The sequence below is a fragment of the Haliaeetus albicilla genome, chromosome 16 (genome assembly GCF_947461875.1).
Source record: "Haliaeetus albicilla chromosome 16, bHalAlb1.1, whole genome shotgun sequence".
In the NCBI taxonomy this organism is placed as follows: Eukaryota; Metazoa; Chordata; class Aves; order Accipitriformes; family Accipitridae; genus Haliaeetus; species Haliaeetus albicilla.
Window position 1 is genome coordinate 2,462,477 of NC_091498.1, and position 15,519 is coordinate 2,477,995.

The following is a 15,519-nucleotide window of genomic DNA, read 5'->3' on the forward strand; positions in this document are numbered from 1 at the left end:
CTCAAAACGTTTTGTGGTCAAAGACATGCATTTGGCTCTTAGCCATAATGCTACATGACCTTTCATTTAGCAGCAGCTTAAATGTTCTCTTGCATTCCCCAAGCAAGATGCTGTGTTCATTCATTTTCAGGATTAGTAATGTAGAGGCAGCAGAAATCCCATCCGGATCAATTCATCTTCATTTGACTAAACCAGAGGGAGAATGACAAATTTCCATCGTGTTTCGTTACCGCTGATGTCACTTTCTTGTTTGTCTGACAACAGTGACAAAAAAAATGAGACCTGTTGTGTTTCGAGTTGGTTTAAATCAAGATCCTGGCGGCACCCTGGGGGCTGCGTATGGAGAGTGAAACCCGAGTTGGTCTTCATGGCTCAAACATGGTCTTGCACAGATGCTTCCTTTGCAGAGCTTCACTCCAGCGGGATCAAAACTCGGAGCTTCCTCCTCATCCTCGTGTTCCGGGACTGGGGTGTCCTTAGCAGGGAGAATGGAGTTCCATAAATGTCTGGGTCTTTTTCCCCTGTAGAATATGATTTGGAGCCCTGCGACGAGCCGGAGGTCCCAGCCTACAGCATCAGAAAGGGCTTGCAGTTCGGAGTGGGGGATGTCCTCACCTTTTCCTGCTTCCCTGGCTATCGGCTGGAGGGCGCATCCCGCATCACCTGCCTCGGGGGGAGACGGCGTGTGTGGAGTTCGCCTCTGCCAAGGTGTGTTGGTAGGTGGTCATGTGCTTTCATTTTGCTTGGTTGGTTACGCTGTGCTGGATTGGTTTGGTGGGCAGGGATGGGTGGCATCCCCCGGGATGGCATCTTTCAGCTCGCAGGGTGGTTGGTGCAGGGATGGGGGGGGAGAGGGAGCTGGAATGAGCTTTCAGCTCTGTGTGCGGGGACGGGAGGGACAGGCGGAAAGGCTGCATTCCTCCCCGGAGTTGGAGCACACCAGGCGCGTGGCAGACGGGGTCACGCATGTCAGCAGAAGCCCTATGTCTCTGCAGCCCATCCTCAGTGCTGCGGTTGAGCCCCAGTGATTGTCCAAGTGAAGGAATCGCGAGCCGTGGGAGAGGCATCATCCCTTTCGGGATAGTTTCTGTAAAACAGCGTCGTTTTAAGACCATCCTCCCTTTGAATCAGAGTGCTGTAAAGCTTAATAGTCCAGACGTATGAAAGCTGCTTTTGGGTGGGTGATCTTAAGCAATGCAAATTCCACAACCGTACGGATGCGTCTGGGAAACCCCCTCTGGCTTTTACCTTTTCCTTACCCTCCAGAGGTTTCTTGTACCTTAAACCGTTCACTTCCTCTCCTCCTAACTATTGCACGTCCTTTTTGCAATCCCTCCAGCCCTTATTTATACTAATAATAAACCTAAGGATAGAGGAGAGGAAGAATTCATCTGCAACACTGAGCTAGTTTCTGGCTGTCGTCCCTGATGCAGATGGGCTACAGACACTCTTGTCTGGCAAGGTCTGCAGAGCACCCCCCTGCCCAGCCCCCAGTACGCTCCAAGCATAACGGTTAGCGTAAAAGAACAAAAGTAGCGATGTGCTACAGCAAGAAAGCAGAGAGGAAGAAGGGTGCTTCAGGCCTTTGCAAAAAGATTTAATATATTTTTCTGTTGTACAGTTTAGTAAGTAGGCAACTGTTCAGTGCCCTGCTGCTGCCTGGCTCACCCAGAGCCATGAGGGATTCGTCCAAATCAGGCAGACCAGATCTCTTACCTGTTTTCACTCTGGCAAAGCCTGCTAGGTAGGTTTTACTGATCTGTGTTAGTGACCTTTGAGGGCCATTGCAAAGAGAGCATCCCAGCAAGAGCCAGTCTCCTTTGTCAGTTTGTTGAGTCATGTCATGCTGAATGCGTTTCCCGGCACTGCTTAATGCTTCGGTCAGAGGGTTGCATCATCCTGCTGTGACAAGCAGCCTCTTCAGGGCATGAATAATAATCAGGTTGCAGAAAAAGCTAATCAGGGGAATAGAAATCAAAAAGAATCATAACAAAGCTTTAAACTTGATCCTCAAGACATCATCGCTAAGTGGGCACACTGACTTGCATTTGCCAATTCCCTACTGCAGCTGGCTTTGAATTAGCATGGTGGTTTTATAATAATGGGTCAAATTCACTGTCTGGTGATTAGTGCAGAGCTCTGGTGGCAGGGTGACAGCTTTTTCCACAGCGTCCCCACTGCACACTCAGGTCTGTGTGCTACCCTGGATACAGATGGATATTGGAGACTTAAGATCACAGAAGATTTAATTGTTTTTGCCAGACAAGCCAGACGTTTTGTATTCGGTTCCTGTTCTAGAGATGGGTCTGGAGAGAAACGAGAGCCGTTTGTTCCTTCGGCCAACCCCTCTCTCCAGGGTAGGAATGCTCCCCACCGACTGCTGCTTCAGCCCAGGTCCCGAGTGGTGATGTCTCCAGCATCATCCCTGGGTCATCTGTGCTAAAGCGAATGTCCTGCTTTTCATACGTGGCAAGAGAGGAGGAGAAAGTTGCTTCCAAAGTACCGCCTTTCAGTGTATCTGCTGCTGCTTCCTTGCTTAACCCTCGTGCTTTAATGGAGGACCAGCAGAGGTGGCAGAGTGTCGGACACAGAGTCAGCGCAGAAAGCTGCACGTGATGGTTTTGCTCAGCTCCAGCAACTTTGTATGCTGTGAAGGACTTGGGGAGATGAGGCAGAGCTAGCTCATCAGAAGAGCCGTTTCCAGGGCAAGTTGGAGTGACTCTCCCCAGCCGTGCATGCAAAACACCAGGGCTCAAAGGAACAGGGAGCCAGTGTTTTACAGCTGGAACTCTTTCAGGGTAAATAGGCGGAGAAAACAAGGACTCACAGTTTGCTCATGTGGGAACTGATCGGGGAGTAATGAAAAATCCTAAACACATGGTGGTTGCAAGGCAGATTTACATGTGTTGGGAGGTTGTATATATACGTAGCAAACTGGCTGCAACGGTCCTAGCTGAAATCAGGCACTCGGACAAGGCAGCAACTGCTGGCAGCAGGCGTCCTCTGAGGAGGACATCCTTTGGACACCGTTTTGCAAGTAGGTCCTCAAGCTGTATCTGAGCGTTGGGGACTTTTGCTTCCTCCCTGTGGTAACAGCAGGTTAGAGCTCGTTTTGACATCATGCTGCGGTGGAGCTCAGTGCTATCACCGTGGTACTGCTTCTTGCACTTGGACGTGCTTGAATGTCTGCTCGCTACTTCGTGTAGTGAGGACGTGCCCATAGCAGTCCTCTTACACTCGCTGTGGTGTGTTCGTATGAGAGACTGTGTCCTTAAAAGCTTGCAATTAAAATACGTAAAATACAGAGGTGAGGGATGGTTGTTGCTATTTTCTGGAAACATTAAACTGTGATCTCCTGACATCCAAGATGGGTTGAACCTCCAAAGCTGCCATCCTCCTCCTTCTCTAAAGAGGATCATTCTGCCAAGTTTTGAGTCACACAAATCTTCTAACTTCAAATTTGGCTCAGAATCAAATGCTGTTCACACAGCGTAGAAAAGGAAGCAGATCTCGTGAAGGAGGAGAGAAGTCTTACTACAAGAATGTGATGGAACAGGGATGGACTGCAGCTCATAGAGAATAACAACAGGGAAAGCATCAACTTTACTTCCTTATTTCCTTCCTTCCTTCCTTATTTCCTTCTTTCTAAAATCATCGCCATTTATAACCCGTCATGGGATGTAAACTGCTCTCAGGGAAGGGAGAAACAGCCGCAGTAACATTAATGACCCCTGCCCTTCCAGTTCCCCGAGCCAGAGGTCTGTAGGGATGCCCACATCAGCATCTCCTCCTCTGTCCCCAGCCCCTTGTCTTTTGAACAAGAGCGGTCAGTTTTGTCTCTGCCACAGAAAAACCTGAGCCCACTGTGGTTCTTTGAGTGACATTTGGGGAGCAAACAAAGATATGTAAATTGGAGCTCGTTTCCAAAACTGAGAGGCAAAAGGATCCCCCGTTTCTGTCTTTTTCTGATGGGAATGGATGTAATTGTTAGCTGCAAAGCTGGGAAGAAAAAAAACGCAGGGAGCAAGGGACAAGAGGTCCTTTAAAATACTGTCAAATGGGGAACTAGAGAGTTGAGGATAGCATTAACAACAACTAAGATCAAATTTTGCCTTTTTAGCTTTTAGGAAATTATTTGGGGGGAAGATTATGAAATTCAGTCTTAGTTTTATCATTTGTGATTATTTGGAAGTTTCAATAAGTATATCTTTCTGCACAAAGAGCTCTGGCGCTTGCAGCACATTGGTACCAGCAATCGGTGTGCTGTGTTGACTGTTGAATGAATACCATGATTTTTATTTACTATATATAGGTATAGGATGAGCTTTGTTTAAATATGGCAAAGACTTCAAATATGTCAAGCTAATAATATTTTTTTATTTTCCTTCTGGTTCATGAATCGGGAAGGAACATAAACACAGGCGCTGTCTCAAGTAGGTGGTGGCTTTCCAGGGATTTTGGAATGTTTTTCTGAATTGGGATCCAAGATAGCATTTGAGCATGCCAGCTTTCTGTGACTCAGTTTCCCTGGCCATGTAAGGAGAGGGTATTAATCGCTCTTGTAAGGCACCTGAGGTTTAGTGATGATAGAAGTGCTATTAAGTACCGGTTTGTTTACTGACTGCACTTGGAAATAGAGTCCATGGATGTGTTGGCAGATGGGTATAGGAAGGAGTGAGCATCTGTGGCCGTTTGGAGGAATCACCTGCATGTGTTGTATGGCTAGAGTATACATGTGGTTATTAAAATGTGGTTTTGTGTCTTTATGTAGCTGAATGTGGTTCATCTGTAACTGGAACCCAAGGTGTGCTGCTGTCCCCCAACTATCCAATAAACTATAACAACAACCATGAGTGCATCTACTCAATCCAGACCCAGCCAGGAAAGGGGATCCAGCTGAAAGCCAGGACTTTTGAACTGGAGGCAGGAGATGTCCTCAAGGTAATTCTTCGTCTCTAGCAATGAAACGCTACCATGCTGCTAATGAGAGCAAGATCTGAAAGGGAAACGATGTTCCAAAATTGTAATGGAGTTAGCTGAGACTAACCTCTGGAAAATGCCACCCAGGCCCAGACAGCACTGACAGTGCTGTGGAAGTCTCTAGGAGAGACTCATACTCGGACTACTAGTGACCAGTAGTCACTGCTGTGTCGTTAAGTGATTGGCATGGCAGTTTTGAAGACAGCAGCAAAATTACCATGGACCAGGCTGAACTTCAGGCAGGGCAGCTGGGCTAGAATATTGTCTGCGTGTATCCCCTCTAAGGTTAGAGCAGGACATAGACATGATACATCTGCAAAACAATATCTTCTAGCCCAGGGACACTGTCTGATCAGCGCGTGTCACTGCTGTGCGTTGGTTTGCTGTGCTTAAAAACATATTGTGTAATTTTAGGAAATCAGCGCCTCTGAACTTCGCCGGCTCATAGCGGTCTCTGGCAGCAGCCCTAAGGCGATAGTGAATGTCCTCTGCACTTCAGCCTAGCTGGTTATTTGAGGCCTCAGTCTGCAGATGGATGTGTAAACAAATTCTGTATCTATTAAAAGCGTAGACATCTTTGCTGTATCACTGCACCTTCTGCTGTGAAGTCTTCCCTGAGATGAAGAGATTTGTTGGAATGTCAAGGGTTCTTCCTTTGTAGCTAAATTTCAGTTCTTATCTGCATAGTTGTGCTGGGGAAACTGTTAACACATGAGGAAGTGTGAGGTTCTTAGAATTATTTTTGTGGCTTTAAGAATCAAGGCTGATTTCTCCCAAAAAGGGGTTTATTTAAATGCAGAACTCCAGACTCAAGCTCTTCAGCATTCCCATACTCAGTCTTAGATTAATCTGCATTTACAAGTTTCAGGACTCTATATAGGAGGAGACAAATCCAGGCTGAGTTTCTATTAACCACAAAGAAATGGTTTTGTAGGAGGCATTAATATTACAAGATGTGTGCTGCTGTGCTAAGCCATCTTCCCAGAGAACGCCTCTGTCCTCATTTAAGTGCCATACTTCTGCACTGCAAGATAGGTGTAATCCACATATTTTCAGCTCACAAATGATTGGAGAGAGAGAGAGATTTCCAGCTAATGCAAAGAATATACTCGTTGTGAAAGAAATTATGTTCTCTCAACAGGTTTGTCATCAACTTCTCATCTGCTCCTGAGGAAAGTTAATATCAATCTCCACTAGTGAGAAGTTGCTTTTTATCCTCATAGAGAATCATGCTATCTAAAAGAAAGGAAAAAAAAATTTGTGTTTTTCTTAAATAATAGCTGGGTCAAGGCACATCTAAGTCACTGTAGGGACAAGATGTTTTTCCCAGTAGCTGTGCTGCACCTTTGGAAAGAGAGCTCAGTTCAGAAAACAGCCCTGAGTACAGGATAAGCTCAGGTGTAAGGAAGAGGACACGGATCCTCCAGGGTGTGAATCCTGCTCCTCAGCTGAGCAGCATCATGAAGTCTCGTCAAGTCAGACTCCTAGTTGGGATAATTTCACTGGTTTTAAAGGAACTGTCCCTGTTTGCGCTCCTGGATGATTTGGTCCCTGAAGTAGCGAATAAAATGTTTTCCAGTATGTGTTTCTTGTTCCTCCCAGGTCTACGATGGCACCAATAGTTCTGCTCGTCTGCTGGGCTCCTTTAGCCGCTCTGAAATGCTCGGCACCAGCATAAACAGCACTTCCAGCAGCATGTGGCTTGAGTTTATCACCAACAGTGAGAACACGAGTAAAGGCTTTGAGCTGCAGTTTTCTAGTAAGTCTTAGGCCCATACGGTCGTGAGGTGGGAATCTGAGGTGTAAGGGTGTATTTTTGTGTTACGATTGCACAACCAGAGGAAACAGTCTTTCCCATAGAGATCTTGTAGTCTAAAGTGGAATTGGAGTGGGGGAGATCATTATGCCGGCAAACCTTTTCTGTTGTGAATGAGGCAGTGGTGATACAGAAACTTTGGATCAAAGCTGAGATACCAGATTTCTGGGATCTCGTTCAAATATTAATTAAAAAAAATATTAATTTTCAATATGGTGGTTTTTCTCTCCAGCAAATGGTTTTAAGAGGAAAATATTAATACGATCTTGTGTTAATATCTCCTGGCTGTTAAATATCTGATGAAAACAGATGCTGTTTCTTCCGCTCCAGGTTTTGAACTCATTAAATGTGAGGACCCCGGCATCCCACAGTTTGGCTACAAGGTACACGATGAGGGACACTTTGCTGGCAGCTCCGTATCCTTTAGCTGTGACCCTGGCTATACCCTGCGAGGCACCAGGGTGCTGGTCTGCCTGACGGGGGAGAGGAGAGCTTGGGATCAACCCCTGCCAACCTGCGTAGGTGAGACAGCTCTTGCTGTTAAAACGTCCTCTAACAAGTACTTTGCTGCGGGCACCATGCTGAACGCCCCTTCTTCCTTCTTTGCTAATATGTATGATGTTAACTCTGATACTGATTGCACCCATCTGCTGTGGATAGGATACTGTGTAAGGCATCTTTGGATTGAGAGCCCTGATCTCTGCAAAAGTTCTACAAGCAGGCTGAACATGAAACACTGTGCACTGAGCACAGGTTTGACAAGGTTTCTTGCTTCCCTCCAAGGAGACTACTGCTTTTCTAGTCCTTGTCCTTTCACTTAAATGTGTTAAACAGAGTGGCACTTTCTGATAATGGCAGGCATCAACGTGTGTCCAGGCATTTGACAGTTCAAAGTCATGTTTATTTGAGAGCTACATGACATTTGATTCCAGATCTTCAGATGGTTTAATTCCCTCAGTCTTTTCTTAGCTAAGTCCTGAGTGCCCTTTTACCTGTAGCTGTCCAGAAGGATGTCTTCTTGCTTGGAAAATTCTGGTAGTAAGTTTTGTGTATCCAAGTGAAGTGCTGTTGGTCTGTTACTCAACAACTTCATCATTAGCTACTGTTTCCAGGACATGGTGAAGTTCTCGCAGACTTAGTCCTCTGAGCAGAAGGCTGCTTTCATGGTTATAAGTGATGTGCTCAGACATTGGCATTCTGTATTCTCCATGAGTTAGAACCATTCTTTATGTGGTAACTCTGCTGAATTTTATCCTTGATTATAGAGGTAAAAAGACAAATTTCTGTGATTTATGAATCATCTTAACCTTTACCCTATTTGCTATACATATATTGCATATGAATGGTCGTGTCCGTGTGAGCACGTGGAAACTTAAAGAATTTTAGCAGATGTGTTATGAAAATGTATTCAAAATCCTCACGTTCTTTTGAAGTTCATTTAGCAGACACATATGTATGTTGGCTTCTTCGTTTTATCACACTGATGAATCGTTAAGACATTTTGCAGATACGAGCAGAAGCATTGAGCTCTTTCACCCCACATGTGTGAATCCGGGAAAGCAGGATGCTGGCAGGCTCTGCCTTTACTCGCTGCAAAGTCCAAAAGGTGGAGGGAAGCTTTGACAGCATGTCAGGTGTTAGGAATGGGCACAGCAGTGCAGAGTTATTCTGATAACTCAGTCTTTTAGCTGAATTAAATGACGCTCTTTATCGTTGTTTTGTAGGCTTTAAGAATCTCTTTAAATGGCAAGAAATACTCCCCGTTGTATTCGTAGGATGAGATTTGCATTGTTGCCAAGTAAGAACCATAATATGTCATGAATCTTCTCACTAACCCATATGTTTCTTTCAGCTGAGTGTGGGGGTACTATCAAAGGAGAGTCGTCAGGACGGATACTGTCTCCCGGCTACCCAACGCCCTACGATCATAACCTGAATTGTATTTGGACAATAGAGGCAGAAGCTGGTTGCACGATAGGGTGAGTTGGGCCAGGTTATTGTAGCTTGGTTTTCTTTCCATGTACGGCCTACTTTTCCAGAAGCAGATCAATAACTATGTAAGGCAAGTAGAGAGAATGCCCTGTCATTTTGAGAGTCCCAAATGAAGCAACAAGCACTGGTTTATCTCCTTGCCAGGTTGGACAGAAGCGGCATCACTTCTCCTTTCTCTTATGCGTTTTAGCCCTGTATGGCCTGTGCCTGTAACAGCTATTGTGCCATGGGTGGTGATGCCAGATTATTTGTTATTGCTGCCTGTGGTATTATTGTATTAAAATAACATCCAAGAGCTTTTACGTGCACGTGCAATGCAAGTGCTTTTCACCCCTTTCCTTAATGGCACGTATTCAGAAACAAACCTTTTCGAGCAGATTAGTGTTGTATTTCCCAACAATGTTTAACACGTGTCCAAGCGACATAATCCTAAAATGAGGACATATATATAAAATTACTTGGAAGATCACATCCCAGGAAACAATAATGGAAGGCAGTCACGGGTTTGGTTCATCTCCCGTTCATGTTGCCAGAGAAAATTAACACTGAAAGGGATGAGCTCTGTCACATTACGTTTGTAAGAATGAACAGACAGATGTGAGGGTCCCCAGATGTGAGTGGATGGCTGGAAAACCGAGACCACAGTACTTAGCCTTTATCTTCTACTTGCATTGTTTTATTGCTTTAATAATAAATGGAACACATACAATGTAATTATCCTCCCAAAGGAAAGACTCAAGATGGTTCCTAAACATCTGGTCTGTACAGAGACCCAAGACTGTTTTCTCCTCCGACTTCTCTTACGGTGCTGTTGCCACTTTCCTGTTGGAAAGCGGCAGTTTGAAATGTGATTTGTTTATGAGTTATGTGAATTTGGCAGTTAGGTGAGCACGGTATTGAGAACATTTGGCTCATAAAGTTAGTGCAGTCACCAGCAGAATCCAGGCAGTTTCCTGCTCTGTGATACTTCTTCTGTGATCCTTGCTGCTTAACCACTGTTCCCACGCTGAAGTTTGCCCAAGCCCTGCCAAGCCATTTCAGTACTGCTCTGTGTGTACCTGCATATTTCAGTCCAGCTGAAGTCATCTTCGACAGAAAACTGACGTATATTGGCAAGTAAAGTTTTTGCTAAGTGCTGGGACTTGAGGGGGAGAGATGTAGATTATAAAGTCTGTCCAACAATAATCTGCTTCTCCCACGATCTCCCATTATATTTTCTAGTGCTTGATAGTTGGTGCGTCAGCCCCATTTCTGTGCTGACCCGCGACCTGTTGCTGTTCCAGTCCTGCACTCCTTCATTGTCGGTGCCCTTTTATCTTCAATGTCGCTTCCTTGCTGCATCAGCACTCATCATCCCTTCAGCGGAGACTGTTAATAATGTTGAGCTCTGTAGTGCTTTTAGTCGATGGATTTGTGCTGGAGATAGATTTGGTCCAGTGTGTTCATCTTTACTTAATGCAGAAATTCCCGCTATTAGCTCTGCTCTTCAGTGTGGTTCAATAATGGATGGTTTCTGGTATGAACGCAGGAGAAAGAGCCTAGCCAATGCATCTTAATTCCTGCACAGGCAACTTCCAGTTGAAGTCTTCTCTTTTTTTTCATTCTCCTGTAAAAGATTCTGAAGAAGCCGAAGATTTCTGTAGGACAAAGAAGATGAGACCCCCTTTTCTTCCCCTTGCCCCCCCAAAAATGTAAAAGACTGCCTCATCCAGAGACCTCTTCAGCGAGTGAACTTTACTCATGCACGTAACCCCTGTCTGCTTCTGTAAGAGTACTCGGATGAGCAGAGCTATAGGCTTGCATTTGCAGGATGAGCCAGAGGCTTGGAAGGGGCCAAGACTGAAATGAAACGATGCCAGGCAGTAGTACGGTAATATACCTTGTGACCCTTCCTTTCAGCAGAGATGAAAGCTCCCTTCTTCTGTTCCTTTATTTGGCAGCTCAAACAGAACAGATGATCTCTGGGTAGTTGAGAGAGCACATTTTCAGCAACTTCATTTTTATGGTAATCCATTGGAAAAATAATTCTCTTCACGCATGATACAATTGTATAAAGCTCTCATTTATAACTTACATTAAAATTAATCACCAAAGCTTTTTGAATAAAGCTGTATCTGCACAGAATGAGAGGAAGGAGAGAAAGATAGAAAAATTAGCCTGTACATCATTGCCATGAAAGTTGAAGGGTTGCACTTTGAGAGAGGATTAATTTTGTGCATGTGCAAACACACGCATGCACACGCACATAAAATTACAACTGAAATGACTTGGCTTATCTGTGAGACTCTAGGGAGAGAAAGAAGTGGGAGGGTGTACTGGAAAATGAATGAAACTTGCCTTCGAGTACTGCTTGCACAGCTGAGAGCAGTGAATACACAGAAGCGGCAGTGGCGTTTTATTGTATAGCGGTGATCTCAGTGTCATAAGAGAGTTTAATGATGTTGCTAATCCTAGTGTAATGGATGGTGCTGTATTGACAGGTTTCATTTTTCACAGTCTCATCTAGAAATACAAGTGAGAATATTGGAATGTTCCAGTTCGCTTCCTTGGAGATTTCCAGGGACAGAACTTTTAACAGCTTTTAAGTTTGGGGACCCTCTCCAGGCTGGAGGGAGACAGCGGGCAGCCCTGCAAACTGCTGACAGCGTGGAAGACCTGTGGCTTTGGTGCAAGCCATGTGGCCATTACCAGTGTGTCAAGCTGCATTCAGCTGCTGAAGCCAGCTCGGGATGGGAGCCCAGCCTCTTGCACAGCAGAGCCCAGTTGGGGTGGCCAGGGCTTGGATGGGAAATGTCAGCAGAAAGAGCCCCAGGCTGGTCGGTCAGGTTGTGGGGCTGCTTTCTGAACAGCTCACCAAGAATGACGCAGACTGTCGGTGCAGAGCTGGTGTCTTGTCCTCTCTGCTCCTCGCTAAGCTGGGAGAACTTTCCCCCCATCACATCTACGCACATAGCCACAATTCCTAATTCGCTTTTTGCTGCATTTTCATGCATGTAATTGGGATTGTCAGAGTGCAAGAGTAAAACTCTCTTCCTCTCCATTGTCTGCTAAACCAGTGTCTCGGTCTTGTCTTAAATGAAGCCCTGCTGGGAGTAGAATCAGGCTGATAGAAAAATCATGCTGTTTGGTTACAGATGTGCCTAGACTGATTAGCTCCACAGCACACCAGTTTTCTTAATAAAATTGGCTATCCAAATAGACTCCTGAACCGACTGGCGCTGGACAACCTGTGCCTTGCCACTGCGTCACCTGGTTATCACGCTAAGGCTTTCTCCTCTTGGTGAAGCCTTGCCTGCAAGTTGTTTCTTAAAAAATCAGTGAGGGGAGTGAGTTGCTGTAGGCAGCCTTGGTCCTCCGGGGAGCCAGCGGTGGCAGTTCCAGGGTGTCCCCCCACCACAGGTCAGTCTCTGCCGACGTCTCCTTGTTTCTGAGGTCTTCAGCAGTGAGTTTTCTCTGGCAGTTTTGGCTAACTAGACCCGGTTAGCCTGAGAGCAAATGTAATCAGGCCAACACACCCGTGGAGAACAGCTCTGCTATGATCCATTCTTACTTTCTTCGAGTCTAGCTTTTTTTCTCTTTGCTCAAGGTCTCTGCTAGGTAGATTTATGATTCAGCTCTTTTGGTTTCTGCTGGGTTCTATGGACATCATTTTGTTGCTGAGTACATTGCAGCGTTGTTTTTTTTGGTTGGGGTTTTTTTCCCCCCCCTTTTATGGTTCTACCTGATTTATTTATGTTTGCCCCGGATAAATGGGAAAGCAGCCAAGTGAATGCTTCCTTGTTTTCCTCTGTGGGCTGTCGGGGTTTTAAGCGCAGTACCTGATTGTTTTATTTTTTGCAGATTTTTCTCAGTACAGTTTATAGATTTCTGTCCTCGTTTCAAACTAGCGTGCCTCAAGTTACCCTGTGTTAGCCTGATTTCATTGTGTCAGATGGTATTTCCCCCAGTGATAATGTGGCAATGAAAAACAGAGGCAATTAAATGCCTCCTCTTCAGTTGGCATTTTAAGTGCAGGAGTGAAAGGGACTGTACCCTGATGTATCGCAGCCTTTAGTTGATAACTCCCTTGGGTGTAAGAATAATAATGACTATATCTTATGCTTAGATGGTACTTCTGATCCCAAAGCTCTTTGCAAAGCCTGGATTCATCTGCTTCGCACCCTTACACGACAGAGGTTGGTTTGGTGGGGAGAAGTGCAGTGTGCTATACCCCCCAGCCCAGGGTGGGAAGAGAGGAGCATCCCACCAGGAGTTGATGTTGGGATCAAGTTTGTCCTGTCCCAGAGTGCCACCAGGGCATGGTGGGAACTGCTGGCCTTCTCCCATCCCCTTAGGTCCATCGCTGGTACAGGCTCTGGAGTGAATTTCCTCACCATGATGACTCCTGCCAGCATCTTGGGCTTTCCCTGGGGATTTTTCTGTGGCAGTGCCAAACAGGCATAGCCCTATTTTAGTTTAAAAGCAGAAGACGAGAGCGCCGAGGAGTACTGCTGCAGGCAGTTTGGGACTAAGGAACATTTGCTGCATACACTGGAGGCCTTGCAGCCCTCTCTCCAGGGCAGACAAAACTATAAAATACGCGGAGTAAGGAAATGAGATCTGCATTCGGAGCATCATAATAAATGCCCTCATTGAGAGCACAGTGTAATTTCATTGCCAGCCACCAGTTTCTTAATTTGTTTTCTCTGCCTTCCCTTCCTATTGTGGATGAGCTGGCTGCTGCTGCCTCGCTTTTTCTTTATTTCTTGCTGAAGTTGTTCTATCGCCTGATCCTAGATACAGTTTTGCAATATCCACAGCTTTGTAAACGTGTCAGAATCCTTTCCTGGATCAGCCACTTCTCGGAGCTGCTGCAATCCAGCATTTGGAATTTGCACCCACCTGTTTGCCACCCTCCAGCACACCCTTTTCTGCTCCTTTTTATTAACCTCTGGGGCAGTTAGCAACCTGGTAAGGGTTTCTTTTCCAGCTTGATGCTGTTCTAATTAAGAGTGGTGTTGGTTGTTTCCTTTCCTTCCCCCCCGATACACAAGATTAGCTTGGTGCCAGGAGCAAATTCTTTGATCTGAGTGCAGGTAACAAAAATCAGTGCATTTTATCAGTAGATGCTGGCTCTTGACAATAAGCTGTTCCTTGCAGGACACCAAAAAAAGCAAAAGGACAGCCAAGGTTGTTGCTGTGTTCAGCATAGGGACAATGTGTGAATTGGATGAATGTAAGTAAGTTGTCTGAAGGAACCCCAGCACATTTTCTGCTAATTCTGTTCTTAGAATAAGTTTCTCAATACTTGTGTTTATCTGTTACAGAGCTTAGTGAAACTACGGACAAACTCCTATCCTCTCATTCACAGCCCCTGTACCTTTCTGCTGCAGGTTTCCTACGTGTCATTGACTGAGCCTTTTGTCTGTGTGACAGCTACTCGTTGCAATGTCTGAGCACCTTTGGTGTAAAACCAACTGTGATATTCTGGCTGGGGACATTTCCACTGCTTATAATGGGCTTTTGGACCTTTACCTTGTTCCTCAAGGTTTTTCGGACAGATTAGTAATTTTGTTCACTCAGGAGAGAACATCAGAAAGGTGCCAACTTTTCTGAAAAGATTAGTGTTCATGACTCAGTCGGGTTTTGTTTATGGATGTGTTTTATTAGGGAGGCATGTGGCTAAGAGATCTTGGGTTTTACAGACACAAAGTTTGTTAGAGGGCTGAAGTACTTTGTCCAAGCTGAGTTGCAGATAACAGGAGAGAACACATTCGTTGTGGGCCAAGCTACCTTAGGTTGGTACCAGCCAGGTTTCTAATCCTTTCAGGAAAAAAGGCAGAGCTCAGTTTGTGGTCTGACTGTCAGTTCATTTTGCCACACAGGCTCCATTTCATGGTTTTCCACACCGAGGAGTTCCACGATGTGCTGAGGATCTGGGATGGTCCGGTGGAGAACGGCATCCTCCTAAAGGAGATCAGCGGGTCTGGCTTACCTGGCGATGTCCACAGCACTTTCAACTCTGTCATCCTTCAGTTCAACACCGATTTCTTCACAAGCAAGCAGGGCTTTGCTGTTCAGTTTTCAGGTAGGCTTTACGTTGTTTCCTCAGCGTTGACCAAACGTAGCTTTACTGGTAAGTGATTTCAGGTCTATCTACAAAGTACTGATGGTGAGCAAACGACACTGTATTGAACGCAGTAGCAGGAACTGTGCGGTCTTCCAGCTGTTTGTGCTCTACCGCGTTGGGGTGCAGTCTCTGCAAATACAAGAAAAACTCTTGTATTTTGTCCTTGCCGTGCAGGTGAATGCTGTGCTCCCCTCTGCTACAGTCACCTTCACAGTGGTGAACTCGGCAGCAAGATGTAGCGCAGTACATTGTGGAATACACAAGAAGGAATTACAGATACTTTCCACCACGCTCCCACAGGTCCCTTAGAGACACCAGCGTGCAGGCAACTTCCCCCCGGCGTTCTGAGAGCAGTTGGTCAGTGGTCTCTGAAAACCAAGTCTATTTAAAATCCCCCAAATTGGATCCCCGGAGATGCAGATCACAAAAAGCTCTATTGGCTATAGGGATGTCCTAGCTCGCAGCGGCACTGCGTGTAATGCAACTGCAGTCTGTCACTGCCTAAGACCTGGCTGCTGTTACCTAAGTCTCAGCCTTGCAAGCACGTTAATTGCAGTTATATTAGGGTAATATATTTCACCATTCGCGCAGAGCTTTCCAGGATGCAGGCCTTCCCTGGCGT

The 15,519-nt window shown here is 45.6% G+C and overlaps 1 protein-coding gene across 1 annotated transcript in view; it reads left to right on the plus strand.

Annotated features, from left to right (window-relative positions):
- Nucleotides 1-15,519, plus strand: part of CSMD2 (CUB and Sushi multiple domains 2) — a 311,633-nt gene that overhangs the window by 205,477 nt on the left and 90,637 nt on the right. Inside the window, exons 21-26 of the mRNA XM_069802931.1 lie at nt 528-716; nt 4,772-4,941; nt 6,583-6,739; nt 7,127-7,318; nt 8,649-8,775; nt 14,653-14,855. Of these exons, the coding sequence (XP_069659032.1) occupies nt 528-716; nt 4,772-4,941; nt 6,583-6,739; nt 7,127-7,318; nt 8,649-8,775; nt 14,653-14,855 (1,038 nt within the window). The remainder of the gene's footprint in view (nt 1-527; nt 717-4,771; nt 4,942-6,582; nt 6,740-7,126; nt 7,319-8,648; nt 8,776-14,652; nt 14,856-15,519) is intronic.